The 17,545-nt window shown below is 49.3% G+C and overlaps 1 protein-coding gene across 18 annotated transcripts in view; it reads left to right on the forward strand.

The window, feature by feature from the left end:
- Window positions 1–17,545, forward strand: part of ODF2 (outer dense fiber of sperm tails 2) — a 37,515-nt gene that overhangs the window by 7,237 nt on the left and 12,733 nt on the right. For 17 of the 18 annotated variants that reach the window (XM_004757176.3, XM_004757181.3, XM_004757183.3 and 14 more), the window contains 8 exons: window positions 4,028–4,198; window positions 5,042–5,202; window positions 5,945–6,074; window positions 6,669–6,800; window positions 14,645–14,716; window positions 16,388–16,459; window positions 16,581–16,697; window positions 17,230–17,415. In XM_004757176.3, coding sequence (XP_004757233.3) covers window positions 4,028–4,198; window positions 5,042–5,202; window positions 5,945–6,074; window positions 6,669–6,800; window positions 14,645–14,716; window positions 16,388–16,459; window positions 16,581–16,697; window positions 17,230–17,415 — 1,041 coding nt within the window. The remainder of the gene's footprint in view (window positions 1–4,027; window positions 4,199–5,041; window positions 5,203–5,944; window positions 6,075–6,668; window positions 6,801–14,644; window positions 14,717–16,387; window positions 16,460–16,580; window positions 16,698–17,229; window positions 17,416–17,545) is intronic. The other variant, XM_004757175.3, reaches the window with a different exon arrangement.

The following is a 17,545-nucleotide window of genomic DNA, read 5'->3' on the forward strand; positions in this document are numbered from 1 at the left end:
CAGTGATTACCTCTGGGATGGGAGGGCTTTATTTTTTTATGGTCTGCTTGAATGTCATTATAACAAGCATACTCTATTTTATAATTAAAAATGCTCTTTTAGGAGCACCTGGCTGGCTCAGTCAGTGGAGCGTGTGACTCTCGATCTTGGGGTCTTGAGTTCAAGCCCCATGTTAGGGGTGGAGATTACATTAAAAAAAAAAAATATATATATATATTTTTTTTAAATACTTCTTTTTTTTTTTAAGATTTTATTTATTTGACAGAGAAATCACAAGTAGATGGAGAGGCAGGCAGAGAGAGAGAGAGAAGGAAGCAGGCTCCCTGCTGAGCAGAGAGCCCGATGCGGGACTCGATTCCAGGACCCTGAGATCATGATCTGAGCCGAAGGCAGCGGCTTAACCCACTGAGCCACCCAGGCACCCCAATACTTCTTAAAAAACTGAAAAAACTTGGTAGTTTTGAAGCATACATGGAAGATCTGCCACTATGGAAATTGACATCCCTATTGACCAGGGTTGCTAGGAGCTATGGTCCCCCCTCGAAAGCTCAGTGTCTGCTTTCAGTCCTCTGGCCGCAGAATCCTAGGAATGGACGAGCCCGGAGAGGTGACTTGTCTCTCAGATAGTAGCTGTATTTCATGCTGCCCACTTGAGCCAGTGCCTTTCCCCTTCCCAGTGGTGCTCTTTGTTTCTGGGAAGACCTAGCCTGACCCTTTCCATTGTGGACAAGGGAGAAAAAGACCCTATGAGGAAGAAATATGGGGTGAGCTGGCCATGGACCTTGGAAGCTGCTATGTACATGTGGGGATTCTTTTTTTTTTTTTAATATTTTATTTATTTATTTGACAGAGAGAGATCACAAGTAGGCAGAGCGGCAGGCAGAGAGAGAGGAGGAAGCAGGCTCCCTGCTGAGCAGAGAGCCCGATGCGGGACTCGATCCCAGGACCCTGAGATCATGACCTGAGCTGAAGGCAGCGGCTTAACCCACTGAGCCACCCAGGCACCCCAACATGTGGGGATTCTTAATTGATTTTTTAAAAAAGATTTTATTTATTTACTTAACAGACAGAGATTACAAGTAGGCAGAGAGGTAGACAGAGAGGAGGAAGCAGGCTCCTTACTGAGCAGAGCGCCTGATGTGTGGCTCAATCCCAGGACCCTGAGATCATGACCTGAGCTGAAGGCAGATGCTTAACCCACTGAACCACCCAGGCATCCCTTTTGTTTGATTTATTTATTTATTTATTTATTTAAGATTTTATTTATTTATTTGACAGACAGAGATCACAAGCAGGCAGAGAGGCAGGCAGAGAGAGAGGGGAGGAAGCAGGCTCTCTGCGGAGCAGAGAGCCCGATGCGGGGCTCGATCCCAGGACCCTGGGATCATGGCCTGAGCCGAAGGCAGAGGCTTTATCCCACTGAGCCACCCAGGCACCCCTTGTTTGATTTTTTTAAAACCCCTTCTGGTATAGATTGATCACTATTGGGAGGAAGGAGGTCTGGGTTTTTTCCTCTACCCTGTTAATGAAAGTCTTTTATTTTTTGTTATGGGAAGTTGAAAATACAGATAAACAGACCATCACCTGTAATCTTACTACTCTGATGTGGCTGCTATTAAATTTTGAAAGCTTTGAAATGTGTAGGAAGAAGTACACACGTCAGAAGTGTATTGCTTGATTGATAAATTTTTACGAACTGAATATACTGTGTAATTGCTTCCCCACTTAAGAAACCGCATCACCATCAGCATCCCCAGAAGCTCCCCTCTGGTCCTAAAGCTGTCATTACCACCCCCAGGGGAAACACCCTCCTGAAACTGCTAATATTTTGATATATTTACTGTCACACTTTTTCCTGTGCAGTAGTTTTGAGTTTTAAAATATCATTGCAATCATATAATGTTCTCTTGTCCACTTTTAAATATGGCAAACTTTTTGTCTTAAAAAAAGCAATGCATGGTCGCTGTTGAAAAACTAGAAAATCCAAACCAACACAAGGAAGAAAGTAAAAAACCACCTGTCATCGCACCGCTCTGAGAAGACCTCTGGAACTTCTTGGTGGAAGCCTACCTGATCTCTTCTTATGAAGAGGCTGCTTGTTTTGATTTTCGTAACAATAGGACCATACTTATCATTGTATTCTTTTTTTTATTTTTCATTATATTCTTTTTAAACGTATTTTTGATATATTTACATTGCACATTATTTAAAAAAAAATTTTTTTTTTTAAGATTTTATTTATTTGACAGAGAGAGACAGAGAGAGAGGGAACATAAGCAGGGGAAGTGGGAGAGGGAGAAGCAGGCTTCCTGCTGAGCAGGGAGCCTGATGTGGGCCTCCGTCCCAGGACCCTGGGATCATGACCTGAGCCGAAGGCAGATGCTTAACGACAGAGCCACCCAGGTGCCCCGTGCATTATTTTTTAAGGTAGTACTCCATTGTGTGTATGTTTGTACTGTGATGTATTTAATACTATCTGGTCCTACATTCGTCTCTATCCTTGCCTTGATTTTATTTTATTGTATTTTTTCTTGCCTTGATTGTAAATATTGATTCACATCCATAAATATTTTTACTAAGTCCCTCGAAGCAGAATTGCTGGGACAAATGACACATGCAGTTTTAACTTTGTACCCTGTAAGTCTTACTTGTTGGGCACGAGAGTTACTCTCTGACTGAATATTCCTTTCATTCCTCTTCCCCTGGGAACTGGCCCAGGAGGGTGGCCCCGTCAGCTTAAGAGGAGCACAGAAGGGGCGCCTGGGTGGCTCAGTGGGTTAAGCCGCTGCCTTCGGCTCAGGTCATGATCTTAGGGTCCTGGGATCGAGTCCCGCATCGGGCTCTCTGCTCGGCAGGGAGCCTGGCCTGCCTCCCGTCTACTTGTGCAAATCAAATAAATAAAAAAAAAAAAAAAAAAAAATCAAAAAAAAAAAAAAAAAAAAAAAAAAAAAAAAAAAAAGGAGCACAGAACTGTACAAAAAAATGAGAAATAACAATTACTTAATGCAACAGAATAAACTTAAAGACTGAGAGGGTCAAGTTCAACATACCAAAAACCCGTGGAAACCCTGGCTTCCAGATTATAATATCTTTCTCTCTGGAGTTTTACAAGCAAAGGATTATGTAGCTTTACATAAACTTTTCAGAGGGGCACATGCATTTGATTTAAAAAATACGTTTTTATGCTGATGCCTTTAAATGTTTTTCAGGTGTCACACCTTTTGACCTCTATTCAGTATGCATTTCTAATACTATTTTTCTCTGCAACCAAAGTAATACTGATTAGTCCTAAAAACTTTATTTCTTATTATCATTTAACAAATTTATCACATACGGTCATATACCAAATTTACCCACTTGTCCCTAAAATACTTTTCATAGCAGATTTGGGTTACTCGCAACTCTCCACTGTCACGCATTCACATTCACTTAAAAGACTCCTGACTGGGGCGCCTGGGTGGTTCAGTGGGTTAAAGCCTCTGCCTTTGGCTCACGTCATGATCCCAGGGTCTTGGGATCGAGCCCCACATCGGGCTGTCTGTTCTGCGGGGAGCCTGCTTCTTCCCCTGTCTCTCTCTGCCTGCTTCTCTGACTACTTGTGATCTCTGTCTGTCAAATAAATAAAATCTTGAAAAAAAAAGTCAAAGTTCTAAAAAAGAAAAAAAAAAAAAAAGACTTGTGACTAATTTCCCTTTTCCCCTAGGTATATGAAAACATCTATTGCCCCAAACTTTGGCCAGCTTGGGTTGTTATTAGTATTTTTGCCCATATTGTTCTACCCTTTGTCTTAAACTTGACATTGTAACACGGGTTTATTTCTTGGTGGAGAATCTTCAGAAACCTCGTGTGAACACGGGTAGGTAACGTTCCATCGAGAGGGCCCGGCGCACTGTCTGTCCCGGGGTCCCTGTGGCCGGGCTCTCAGTGGTTTAGTTCTTCCCGTCTCCAGTGGACAAGCAGGTGCGCTGGAACCCGTGCTCGCGGCCTTGCCTTATGAGTTCACGTGTTTCTCCCTCCTCTGCATCAGAATCCACCTCATTGTCTGGAGATCACGCCACCATCTTCAGAAAAGCTGGTCTCGGTGATGCGGTTGAGTGACCTCTCTACGGAAGATGACGACTCGGGTCACTGTAAAATGAACCGTTATGATAAGAAGATTGACAGTCTAATGAACGCGGTTGGTTGTCTCAAGTCTGAGGTGAGGGGGGTGGGGGCCGGAATAGCTCGCGCCCTGAGGATGTGACACACTGCCCAGGATGGCTTCCTTCGGTCTGTCCGCCTGCGGGCCTCCCACACTTCTCGGTGGGCTGCCCAGGGCTTCACATGCCTCTGAGGAGGTAGCCCGGGCAACCTGGGCCCCCTCCATCGAGCACTTAGCCCAGAGCCCGGCTCTGACCCCACCCAGTGCCTCTGTACGGATGCCCCTGGTTTGACTTGTCAGAGCCGTAGATGAAGCCCGTGGTGGTATCGTCCCCATTTTAGAGGCGACATGACTGGGTTACTGGGACCTGTGTTTCTCATTCTACACAACAGTTTAAAAAAACAGCAGAGCCCCAAAGAGGCCAAGGAAGTTTGGCCTCAGTTGGTGGGCTGTGTCTTTGGGTGGGATCAGGGCAAGGGACCCATGTCTTGACAGCTGGCGTGGCCTGTGTCTCCAGTCCCCCGCCCTGCATTCGGGGCTCACAGGCCCACCTGGAGAACCCGGGCCGGCTGCCTGGCAACAGCCCTTTCTCCAAAGCCCGCAGGGCGCGGGTCTTTTTGTGACATCTTGCTGTGGTGTGCCAGCTGAACCACGGTTTGTATCCTGGCTCGGTCCCCAGCCAGCACCTCCGCCACTCGGGCTCTCTGTACTTGGTTTTTCTCAGTGACAGTGAGATGAACAGTGTTCACCGAGATCAACCGAGATTGCGCCCCACAGGACCCAAGTGCCCATGTGTCTGTCAATCGGAGGTGCCCTTAACTGGTCCAAAGCCACAGGCCTAGCAATGTGGCGGCAGAGGAGCCTCCCCTCAGAGGCCCCTGCCTGCGTGCTCCCGCACAGGTCAAGATGCAGAAGGGTGAGCGCCAGATGGCCAAGAGGTTCCTGGAGGAGCGAAAGGAGGAGCTGGAGGAGGTGGCCCATGAGCTGGCCGAGACCGAGCACGAGAACACGGTGCTGAGGCACAACATCGAGCGCATCAGGGAGGAGAAGGACTTCACCATGTAAGGCGGCCCTGCCCTGGAGTACGTTCTGCCCGCCCGGCCACCCCAGGCGCCGGCCCCGGGTCACAGGGTCGCCCAGGCTTCACAAGCTAGTGATTCAGTGGTTCACGCTGTGGGACAAGGACCCCATAGGGTGCCGTGGGGGCAAGGCAGACTTTCTGGAACCAGCGACATTTAAAAGAGAGCCCTGCAGGGGGGGTCAGGAGATAGGCAGTAGGTGTTGGGTAAGAAAGCATGTGGGGTCTCAAGTGAAAAGCCCCAAGGGGGGAATTGGCGAAAGCAGGCCTCGGTGAGGAGAGGGGCGGGCAGAGGGCAAGGGGGGGGCCGTGGAGGTTGGCAGGGGCCGTTCTCAGCAGTGGCTCTAGGGAGTTCGCATCGAGGAGCCATGGAAGGGTTTCCAAAGCTGGGAGTGTTGGGACAGCCGTGGCTCCGGGCTGAAGAGCGGATGGGACGGCTCCGAAGCAGATCTAAGGTGGGGGTTACGAGGCTGTGGCAGTGGCTGGGGACAGGGGTGATGCTAGTGGCTGAGAGGCGAGCAGGGCCATGGATGGCATCATGTCAGCTGAGGTGAAAGCCCTGCTCTGGTGCCCAGGTGGCCTTCCAGGAGCCCGCCTGCCCCCCCCCCGCCACTGTTCCCTGACCAGGAGAGGAGCCTCGAAGGGCATTGTGAGGCGAGCCTCAGAGCTCTGGGCGGGCAGGGGCCTAGGAAGGCTCACAGAGCACTGATTCTTTCTGGCCCCAGGCTTCAGAAGAAACACCTCCAGCAGGAGAAGGAGTGCCTCATGTCCAAGCTGGTAGAAGCTGAAATGGATGGGGCTGCTGCTGCCAAGCAAGTCATGGCCTTGAAGGACACTATCGGGAAGCTGAAGACGGTGGGTGGCAGGCAGGGGACTGAGCCCAGAGGCGGGCAAGTTGCAAGCTGGGGAGGGGTCTTTACGCAGTCATCAGGCTGACTTTATGACATCTGCAGGCCAGGGGAGGACACAGTTGACTCCTCAGCCCCCACCCCCACTCTCACTTCCGGGGCCTGATCCTTGAGGATGACCTCTGGTGGCCAGGGTCTTTGAGGAGACCTCGTCATGGGTCTCCTGGGATCACAGTGAGTCAAGGCATAAGTCTGATTCCTGCAAGTGTCAGCCACAGTTTGATTCCTGCAAGTATCGGCCACCAGGTGTCTTCCTCCACTTCCTCCAGGAAGCCTGCCCTGACTGCACTTGCCCACCCTCTGCCCCCAGCCCTCCTCCCCACTTGTTGCTCTCAGCTGACTGAGCTCCTGCTCCCATCCTGGGTCCATCTCCTCTGGGAAGCCTGCCCGTGAACCACGACCACCCCATCTGCGGCCCTGGACACAACTTGGGGCTTTCTCCCTGGACTTCCTGGCACCCGCACCTCTTAAGAGGGGCCTTCCTCCACGCCCTCCTCCCTTCTCCCTCTGTACCTTGTAAGGTCTTCCTGCTGTCTTCCAGGAGAAACAAATGACCTGCACGGACATCAACACCCTAACGAGGCAGAAGGAACTTCTCCTGCAGAAGCTGAGCACATTTGAAGAGACCAACCGCACCCTCCGAGACCTGCTGAGGGAACAGCACTGCAAAGAGGTGAGCTTCTGGCCTTGACCGCCCCGGTGAGCCAGAGGCATGGCAGGCCTGTCTGCTCTGAGCCTCAGCTCCTCCCCTGTGACATCAAGAAGGTACTCTCTGTGTCTCCCCTGAGAGGGCTGTGGGAAGATGGGTCTTCCCGTGAAGTTGGGGGCACCTGGCAGAGGGCGCTGCCTTAGCTGTCGAAGCTGGATCTGGGGACACCGGAAGGACTGGTGGCAGGGAATGGCTCGGTCCTTGCTTCAACAGAGGATGGCTCGGGGGTGACAGACGGTAGCACTTTGTTTTCTTAAAAAAGATGTGGGTTCCTGATGATACTCTGTGTTAGCGAATGATTCTGGTAAGACCCATGGTAAAACAGTAGTCTCCCTGTTGGGTTCAAACAAAAGAAAGACTGTAGTGTGGTGTTCTTGTGTTTTTTGTTTGTTTGTTTTTTAGCATTGCCAACTTCTTGTTTGGATTTTAAAAATTAGTATTAATATATTATTTTAAAAATTTATTTATTTATTTGACGCAGAGAAAGATCACAAGTAGGCAGAGAGGCAGGCAGAGAGAGAGAGAGGGGAAGCAGGCTCCCTGCTGAGCAGAGAGCCAGACGTGGGGCTCCATCCCAGGACCCTGGGATCATGACCTGAACCTAAGGCAGAGGCTTTAACACACTGAGCCACCTAGGCGCCCCTAGTATTTAATATTTTTATTTAATCGCTTCTCAGCTTTTTGGCTGAGCTCAAGTGTAGTATCAGTTTATGTATCTGTTCTTATCAGTTTAATATTTTTTTTTTTTTAAAGATTTTTTTTTTTTTTTTTTTAATTTATTAATTTGACAGAGAGAAATCACAAGTAGACAGAGAGGCAGCCAGAGAGAGAGAGAGAGAGGGAAGCAGGCTCCCTGCTGAGCAGAGAGCCCGATGCGGGACTTGATCCGAGGACCCTGAGATCATGACCTGAGCTGAAGGCAGCGGCTTAACCCACTGAGCCACCCAGGCGCCCCTCAGTTTAATATTTTTATTATTTTTTTTAAGGTTTTTTTTTTTTTTGTTTTTGTTTTTGTTTTTTTATTTAAGAGAGTGTGGCTGGGGGAGGGTGGGTGGTGGGGTGGTGGCGGAGAATGAGAGAGAGAAACAGATTCCCTGCTGAGCAGGGAGCCTGATGCAGGGCTCAATCCCGTGACCCGAGGTCATGACCTGAGCTGAAGGCAGACACTCAGCTGACTGAGCCACCCAGGCGCCCCTATTTAATTTTTTTTAAGTGGGCACCACACCCAACCTGGAGGTCAAACTCCCCATGATCAAGAGTCGCTCACTCCACTGACAGAGCTAGTCAGGCAGCCCCCCGAAATTAGTGTTTGAAATAAGTAATACAGGGGCACCAGGGTGGCTCAGTCGGTTAAGCGTCTGCCTACGGCTCCGGTCATGATCCCAGCCTGCTGGGATCGATGCCCACATCAGGCTCCAGGCTCAATAGGGAGCCTGCTTCTCCCTCATCCTGCCTCTCCCTGCTTGTGCTCTCCTTCCTCTCTCTGTCAAATGATTTTTCTTTTTCTTTTAAATTTTTTAAATCTTCATTTTTTAAAAAAAATGTATTTATTTATTTATTTGACTGACAGAGATCGCAAGTAGACAGAGAGAGGGAGAAGCAGGCTCCCTGCTGAGCAGAGAGCCCAACAAGGGGTTCGATCCCAGGACCCTGAGATCATGACCTGAGTTGAAGGCAGAGGCTTTAACCCACTGAGCCACCCAGGTCCCCCCTCTTTTTTTTTTTTCCTTTTTATTTAAAGATTTTACTTATTTGACAGAGAGAGACCCAGTTAGAGAGGAAATACACAGGCAGGGGGAGTGGGAGAGGGAGAAGCAGGCTTCCCACTGAGCAAGGAGCCCGATTCGGGGCTCGATCCCAGGACTCGGATCATGACCTGAGCCCAAGCTAGCTGCTTAAGGACTGAGTCACCCAGGCGCCCCAAGAAATAAATTCTTTTTTTTTTTTTTAAGATATTATTTATTTATTTGACAGACAGAGATCACAAGTAGGCAGAGAGGCAGGCAGAGAGAGAGAGAGGAGGAAGCAGGCTCCCTGCAGAGCAGAGAGCCCGATGTGGGGCTCCATCCCAGGACCCTGGGATCATGACCTGAGCCGAAGGCAGAGGCTTTAACCCACTGAGCCACCCAGGCGCCCCCCAATAAATAAATTCTTAAAAAAAAAAAAAGGTAATACAAAGTGGTGGTCTCACCGGCCAGCTTTCCAAACAAAATCTTATCCATGTAGTTATTTAAATCCCTCCTGTGTCTCCTTTGGTGATAAGCTTATCAGAGGGATCCTTTATCTTCAATCTGACCATCTTTATCATTTATGTGTATGTCCCTAAGTGACATACAATATTGTTTAACGTGTTTTCAAACTTTACATAAATACTGTTGTTCCATGTGCCTTCTTCTGAGTTTTCTTTTTTTCACTCCATATATATTTTTAAAAGACTTATTTATTTGAGGGAGAGAGCAGGGGGAGAGAGAGAGAGAGAGAGAGAATCTCAAGCAGACTCCCCACTGAGCAGAGCGCTGGGCAGAACTTGATCTCAGGACGCTGAGATCATCATCTGAGCCAAAACCAGGAGTCGGACACTTAACTGACAGGGATACCCAGGTGCCCCCCTCAATATTTTTGAGATCCATCCACTTTTATCCCTAAGGCCTAAGGTAGTTAATGTTCACTGCTATGTTCCATTTTATGAGTACCACAATTTATCCTTTCTTTTGTTGATGGAGATATTATTTTCAGTTTGCTCTTACAAGCAATGTTATTTTGGGCATTCGTGTACACTATCCTGGTATATCCAAGAGTTTCTAGAATATATTCCTGTCAGTTTTATTAGTTACAGCTAAATTATGCTCTTAAAATCATTAATACCTGTTTAATGTCTGGCTCAGTGTTCTTAGATGGGCAAGTTTTAACCCTCCTGGGCCTCAGCTTTCCCACCTGTAAAACAGGAAGGCTGTCATCTTCCGCGTGGCGTCACGTGAGGACAAGGTTGAGGGAGGAGCATACAGCTCGGCACCAGCACGTGCTTGGTAAATGGTAGGTGGTCAGTGCTGCTGCTGTGGTCCTGGGACTGTGGCCCCCAGAAAACCTCTTCGTACGCAGTTTTTTCTCTTTTGACCCCTTAGCTTCTCCTGTCCTGGAATTCCAGAATCTCCCTTTAGAGATGAAGGATCAGCCAATTTGGACTCCTACCCATAGCAGGTGCTGCGTGTTCAGTCCAGGCTCCTACCTCGTCCTCCCCATGGGCCACTTGGGACAGGACCTCCTCCCTGCACATCTCGGTGCTTGCTAAGGACGCTTAGTGGTGTCCATTGGCCTAGGCCCAGTTCTGCCACTTCCGGCTGTGTGAGCTCTTACAGCTCCCCTCGCTGCTCCCAGCCTCGATCTCCTGTTCTGAGAATGGGCGTGGTGGTAGTGCAGGGCTCCTTAGAATGGGGGACTTGGTGAGAATGTTAGCTTGTGTGGTGTCCCCTGGATGCTCAGAAGACCCAGCATAAAGGACAGTGAGAGCAGCTTCCGGCCTAAGCTTTGATCCTGTGTTTGCCTCCCTGTTGCTAGAGAAACCACAGTGCTGGCTTCTCTCCGCTCCCAGTCCTGTTCTGGCTTGTGCAGGGAACATTGAGCCTGAGAGGAAAAGGGAGAGCAAGCCCCTCTCTAGGGAAGAATACAGAAGGTTCGCAGGCACAGCCTGTTGGGAAGATGGGCAAGGGGGAGCAGCATTTGGGGGAAGAGAGAACTCAGTGGCTGATAAACATATGAGTAATTAGAAAAATGCAAGCTAGGGCGCCTGAGTGGCTCAGTGGGTTAAGCCTCTGCCTTTGGCTCTGGTCATGATCTCAGGGTCCTGGGATCGAGTCCCACATCAGGCTCTCTGCTCCGCAGGGAGCCTGCTTCCTCCTCTCCCTCTGCCTGCCTTTCGGCCTACTTGTGATCTCTCTCTCTGTGTCAAATAAATAAATAAAAACTTGTAGAAAAAGAAAAGAAGAATGCAAGCTAGAACAGTGGGAGTCTTGCTGGCAAAGACTGGCCTGCCGCCCAGGGACCCCTGTCCTGCCTATAGCCTTGCAAATCCGTGCAGGCATTTTGTAGGTCATTTCAGCTTACAGGCCTGGCCCCGGCATTCCTCCTCTTTGTGTCAGCCCCAGAGACATGTACGTGCCCAGCCCAGCCCAGTCTATTACTGCACTGTTTGCAGTTGTGCAACCCACTGGTGAACATCACCCGGAGGCCATGCATGGGAGAGGTTAAAAATGCAGTGGCAGGCCACCTGGCTGGCTCCGTTTGTTAAGTCACCGCCTTCCGCTCAGGTCAGGATTCTGGAGTCTCAGGATCGAGTCCTGCATCATGCTCCCTGCTCAGCAGGGAGTCTGCTTCTCCCTCTGAGCCTCTCCCCTCTCATGCTCTCTCTCTCACTCAAGTAAATAAATAAAATCTTAAAAAAAAAAATGCATGGGGTGCCTGGGTGGCTCAGTGGGTTAATCCTCTCTGCCTTCGGCTCAGGTCATGATCTCGGGGTCGTAGGATCGGGTTCAGCGTCAGGCTTTCTGCTCGGCAGGGAGCCTGCTTCCTCCTCTTTCTCTCTGTCTGCCTGCCTGCCTTTCTGCCTACTTGTGATCTCTCTGTGTCAAATAAATAAAATATTTTTAATAAAATGCAGTGGCATGCTAGAGAGAAGGAAGGTTAGTGGCGGCTGGGGGAGGGGGACAAAGAGATTGCTTTAAGAGGTGTAGGCTTTCCTTTGGGATGATGAAAATGTTCTGGAACTAGCGAGTAGTCGATGGTTGCCCAACATCGTGAATGTACCATGTGCCACTGAATCTTACACTTAAAAATGGTTAAAATGGGGCACCTGGGTGGCTCAGTGGGTTCGGCCACTGCCTTCGGCTTGGGTCATGATCTCAGGATCCTGGGATCGGGTCCCGCATCAGGCTCTCTGCTCGGTGGGGAGCCTGCTTCCCTCTCTCTGTCTGCTTGTGATCTCTGTCTGTCAAATAAACAAATAAAATCTTGGGGCGCCTGGGTGGCTCAGTGGGTTAAAGCCTCTGCCTTCGGCTCAGGTCATGATCCCAGCGTCCTGGGATCGAGCCCCACATCGGGCTCTCTGCTCAGCAGGGAGCCTGCTTCCTCCTCTCTCTGCTTACTTGTAATCTCTATCTGTCAATAAATAAATAAAATCTTTAAAAAAAAAATAAAATCTTTAAAAAAGGTTAAAATGGCAAGGTTTACATTTCGTTTTGTTTTAAGATTTTATTTATTTATTTGGGAGAGAGAAAGAACTTGCAAGCACAAGTGTGGGGGCGGGGAAGGACAGAGCAAGAGGCAGACTCCCCGCTGAGCAGGGCACCTGATGGAGGGCTCAATCCCATGACCCTGGGATCATGACCTTAGCTTCATGAAGGCAGATGCTTAGCTAACTGAGCCACCCAGGCACCCCCAGCAAGGTTTATGTTATGAATCTTTAACCACAATTAAATTAATAATGCAATATGCCAAAAAAACATTGAGTTGTGCATTTTATTTTATTTTTTTAAAAGATTTTATTTATTTATTTGACAGAGATCACAAATAGAGAGAAGGGAAAGCAGGCTCCCCGCTGAGCAGAGAGCCCGATGCATGGCTTGATCCCAGGACCCTGAGATCATGACCTGAGCTGAAGGCAGAGGCTTAACCCACTGAGCCACCCAGGCGCCCATTTTTTTATTTTTTAATTTATTTTTCAAGGATTTTATTTATTTGATAGAGCGTGCATGCACGAATAGGAGCAGTGGGAGATGGAGAAGCAGGCTCCCCAAAGAGCAGGGAGCCCAACACGAGGCTCGATCCCAGAACCCTGGGATTATCATCCGACCAAGAGGCACGCACCTAGCCAAGCAAGCCACCCGGGTGCCCCAAGTTAGCATTTTTTTTTTTTAAATATTTTATTTATTTATTTGACAGAGATCACAAGTAGGCAGAGAGGCAGGCAGAGAGAGAGAGGAAAGCAGGTTCCCTGCTGAGCAGAGAGCCCGATATGGGGCTCTATCCCAGGACCCTGGGATTATGACCTGAGCCAAAGGCAGAGGCTTTAACCCACTGAGCCACCCAGGCGCCCCCCAAGTTAGCATTTTATTTTATTTAAGATTTTTATTTATTTATTTGACAGATAGATCACAAGTAGTCAGAGAGGCAGGCAGAGAGAGAAAGGAAGAAGCAGGTTCCCTGCTGAGCAGAGAGCCCGATGTGGGGCTTGATCCCAGGACCCTGGGATCATGACCTGAGCCGAAGGCAGAGGCTTAACCCACTGAGCCACCCAGGCGCCCCCCAAGTTAGCATTTTATTTTATTTATTTATTTTTTTTTTTTAAAGATTTTTTATTTATTTATTTGACAGAGAGAGATCACAAGTAGGCAGAGAGGCAGGCAGAGAGAGAGAGGAGGAAACAGGCTCCCTGCTGAGCAGAGAGCCCGATGTGGGACTCGATCCCAGGACCCTGAGATCATGACCTGAGCCGAAGGCAGCGGCTTAACCCACTGAGCCACCCAGGCGCCCCCAAGTTAGCATTTTAAATGGGTGACTTGTATGTATTTGAATTTTCATCTCAATGAAGTTGTTTCGGTTTTTGCTTGTTTTTAAGGTTTTATTTATTTGTCAGAGAGAGAGAGAGAGAGAACAAGCAGGGGGAGCAGCAGGCAGAGGGAGAAGCAGGCTCCCTGCCGAGCAAGGAGCCTGATGTGTGGGACTTGATCCCAGGACCCTAGAACCCTAGATTCATGACCTAAGCTAAAGGCAGATACTTATGTATCTGTACGTGTGGGGATTCTTGTTTGATTTTTTAAAAAAAAATTTTATTTATTTATTTAAGAGACCAAGATCACAAGTAGGCAGAGAGGCAGGCAGAAAAAGCAGAGAGCCTGATGGGGGGCTCGATCTCAGGACCCTGAGATCATGACCTGAGCCAAAGGCAGAGGCTTTAACCCACTGAGCCATCCAGGCACACCTTTGTTTTGTTTTTTAAGATTTTTTTAAAATTTTGGGGCTCAGTTAAGCATCTGCCTTTGGCTCAGGTCATGATCCCATGACCCTGGGATTGAGTCCCACGTTGGGCTCCATGCTCAGCAGGGAGCCTGCTTCTCCCTCTGTCTGCTCTCCTCCTCCTTGTGTTCTCTCTCCCTCCCTCTCTCTCTGACAAACAAATGAACTCTTAAAAAAAAAAAAAGATTAAAAAATTTTTTAATCTTAACAGTCATTCACTCTACCCACTGAACCAGCCAGTTGCCTCTCAATAAAGCTGTTTTTAAAGAAATCAAGTAGTCAGGGCACCTGGGTGGCTCAGTTGGTTGAACATCTATCTTTAGCCCAGGTCCCAGTCCCAGGATCCACCCCCACATCAGGCTCCCCGCTCAGTGGACAGTCCACTTCTCCTTCTGCCCTTCACCCCGCTTATGCTCTCTCTCACACAAATAAATAAAATCTTTAAAAAAATTTTTAAAAAATCAAGTAGTGGCTCAAAAATATAATATGTTAAAAAATACAATATGTTATCATTTTGGTAAAATCACCCATAGATCCTTTCCTCCCACCCCCAAAAGATACCATTTCTCCAGGTGTAGCTATATGTAAATGCGCGGAGAAAGGACGGGCAGGACATTCATCAAATGAGTAACAGTGGAGTGGGGTTTGGAGGTGGACAAGGGGACTTTAGCCTTACTGGTTCACTGAATATTACGAGATTGCAATTTATTTATGACCCCTATATTTTAGAAAAGGTAAAGAATCCAGACATCTGGCTTCATTGCTTAACCTCTTGGCTCTCCCTGTGTCTTCCTTTAAAGGATTCGGATAAGCTGATGGAGCAACAAGGAGCACTACTCAAACGGCTGGCAGAGGCGGACTCAGAGAAAGCGGTAACACAGCGCCCCCTGCCGGCTCTAGTGGCTTATAGGCAACAGTACGCAGAGGGGCGGGCCTGGAGCAGCTGCGCTGGAGCCTCGCTCTGACATTTCTTTGGGTCTTAGTTTCATGATCTGTAAGATGGGCTGATGTCTCCTATCCCGCCTGCTCCACTGGGTTTGTCTAGCTGATCCCTTGGGAGCTTGAACGAGCATGCTGAGCACAACATGAGGGACGCTGCCACTGCGGCTGCACTGATCCACTATCAGTGTCTGTTCCTTGAACTGCTTTCTTTGTGTTATGGATTAAAAGCCATCAAAAGATTCAGACTCTTTGACTGACTCAACAATTATGATTCTAGGAATCTCTCCCAAGGGAGCACACTCCAAAGTCCGGTCCATGGAACCCTCAGTTCCTCACCATGTTAGTGGGTGCCAGAAACAAACGTAGCGAGTGATGGGGGACCAGATAAACTGGGAAACAGGCTGGCCTGTACAAAAAAAGTTGACTGAATTAACTCCAAAACCTTTTGGAGCAATTGGGTATTCATGGCCAAGCGAGTCTCCAAGAGAGGAGGAGGATAGAGGCCATGTTTCCCACGTGTGGCCCTCGGCCCTTAGGGCCCCTTCCAGTGGGAGATTTGGCAGTGAAGGAGATAATGCCCAAATCTGTATTCCCAGTGTGAGAGGCTGGGAATCAAATTATGATAAGCTAGCAAATTGAAACTTTAAGCTGCTCTTTCAAAAGAAGTAGAAGATTTAATCACATTATGGTCAATGTAGGATTGTAGGTTATGGAACAAAATATGCATGAGACTTTTTAATATAACAGTGCTTCTCTTTGGCTGGGGTATTATGAAGATTCTTTAGCATTTTTGTTTTGTTTTTCATGGTTTCCCCCAGCTAACGGTATTCTATTTATTTATTTATTTATTTGTTTTTTAAGATTTTATTTATTTATTTGACAGACAGAGATTACAAGTAAGCAGAGAGACAGGCAGAGAGAGAGGGAGAAGCAGGTTCCCTGCCGAGCAGAGAGCCCGATGTGGGGCTCGATCCCAGGACCCTGGGATCATGACCTGAGCAGAGGCTCTAACCTGCTGAGCCACCCAGGCGCCCCTATTTATTTATTTTTAACATATATTTATCTGAGATAGCGAGAGCGCATGTGTGAGCTGGGGGAGGGTGCAGAGGGAGAGAATCTTGAAGCGGGCTTGCCACTGAGCGCAGAGCCTGCTGTGGGGCTCAGTTTCAGTGACTTGAGCTGAAAGCAAGAGTCAGACTGCTTAACTGACTGAGTCACCTAGGTGCCCCTATTTATTTTTTAATTATTATTAATATTATTATTTAAGTAGGCTCCATGGCGTGGAGCCCAACATGGGGCTTGAACTTATGACCCTGAAATTAAAGACCTGAGCTGAAATCAAGAGTTGGACGCTTAACCGACTGAGCCACCCACACACCCCTCACATTACTTTAAATTGCAAGACCAGTAACATGTCTGTTGTCTTAAATATTTAATACAGATATTGGGTGCTTCCTGCCAAGATCTCTGTGATGTGGGCTGGTGTATTCGGGATCTTGGGCCCTGGGGGCCGGGCGCTCACAGGAGTGGCTGTCCCCCCGCACTGGGCCCGGCTTGCTTGCCCTTCTCCGGGAGCTCAGAGCCCTGTGTGTTCTCTCTAGCGCCTGCTGTTACTCCTGCAAGACAAAGACAAGGAGGTAGAAGAGCTACTCCAGGAAATACAATGCGAGAAGGTACCATCCCTTATGGTTGCTCCTCCTTACGGGCCAGTAGAGCTTGGTGTGCAGAGTGTGCACTGGAGCCAGAGACGTGGGTTCAAATGCTGGCTCTGTCGCTTTCTCCATCTCTCCAAAGGCTCAAGCAAAGACCGCATCAGAGCTTTCGAAATCTATGGAGTCCATGCGTGGGCATTTGCAGGCCCAGCTCCGGTGCAAGGAGGCAGAGAACAGTCGCCTGTGCATGCAGATCAAGGTACCTGCCCGCCCCGCGGGTGGGACGGAGGGGCTGGGGCGCGGCAGTCCCAGGGCGGTGGGCCCCACTCAGGAAGGCTCTGCCCCGACAGTTTATGGGGCATTGGCTGCCAGTGCACTCGGTCTGTGGAGAGACTCTGGGACAGTGGCAAGGGTAGTGGGCCCTGGAGTGGCCCAGGCACTCCCCCTGGGTGCCCTTCCCTGCAGTGACCAGGTTGGGTGCCTTGACCCAGAGCCGACCACTTAATCCCTTAGGCCGTCTGGTCTCGTAACTCCCTCGGGAGAGGGAATGGAGTTCTGTCCTAACATTCAGCCCTGATGGGTTCAGCGATCTGGAGAGATGCCATGGGGCGCTGGGAATGACCCCCGTCCCAGGCCTGCCTTTGAGAGCACTAGGCCCCCAGCCAGCGGGTGACCCAGATTTTCTCTCTCCCTCTTCCTCACCGCTTCTTTTCCCTGGTCCCCCTCCCCCCCCTCCCCTTCATTCTTGTCTCCTTACACCCCCCCACCTGCTTCTGGCCCTGCGCTCCCAGAACCTGGAGCGCAGTGGGAACCAGCACAAGGCGGAAGTGGAGGCCATCATGGAGCAGCTGAAGGAATTAAAGCAAAAGGGAGACCGAGACAAAGAAACCTTAAAGAAGGCCATCCGAGCCCAGAAGGAGCGAGCTGAGAAGAGCGAGGAGTATGCTGAGCAGCTGCACGTGCAACTTGCCGACAAGGTGAGGGCGGCCGGGGCTGGAGGCCGGGGGTGCCGGCTCGGCTGTGTGGTGGCGGGAGGGGCCGTGCTGGGGAGTGGGGAGGAGGTGGGTGGGTAAATGGGGCAAAGGTTGGAAGCCGGGCGGGCGGCGG

The sequence above is a fragment of the Mustela putorius genome, unplaced genomic scaffold (assembly GCF_011764305.1).
Source record: "Mustela putorius furo isolate JIRA1106 unplaced genomic scaffold, ASM1176430v1.1 tig00000596_pilon_pilon_pilon, whole genome shotgun sequence".
Lineage (NCBI taxonomy): Eukaryota > Metazoa > Chordata > Mammalia > Carnivora > Mustelidae > Mustela > Mustela putorius.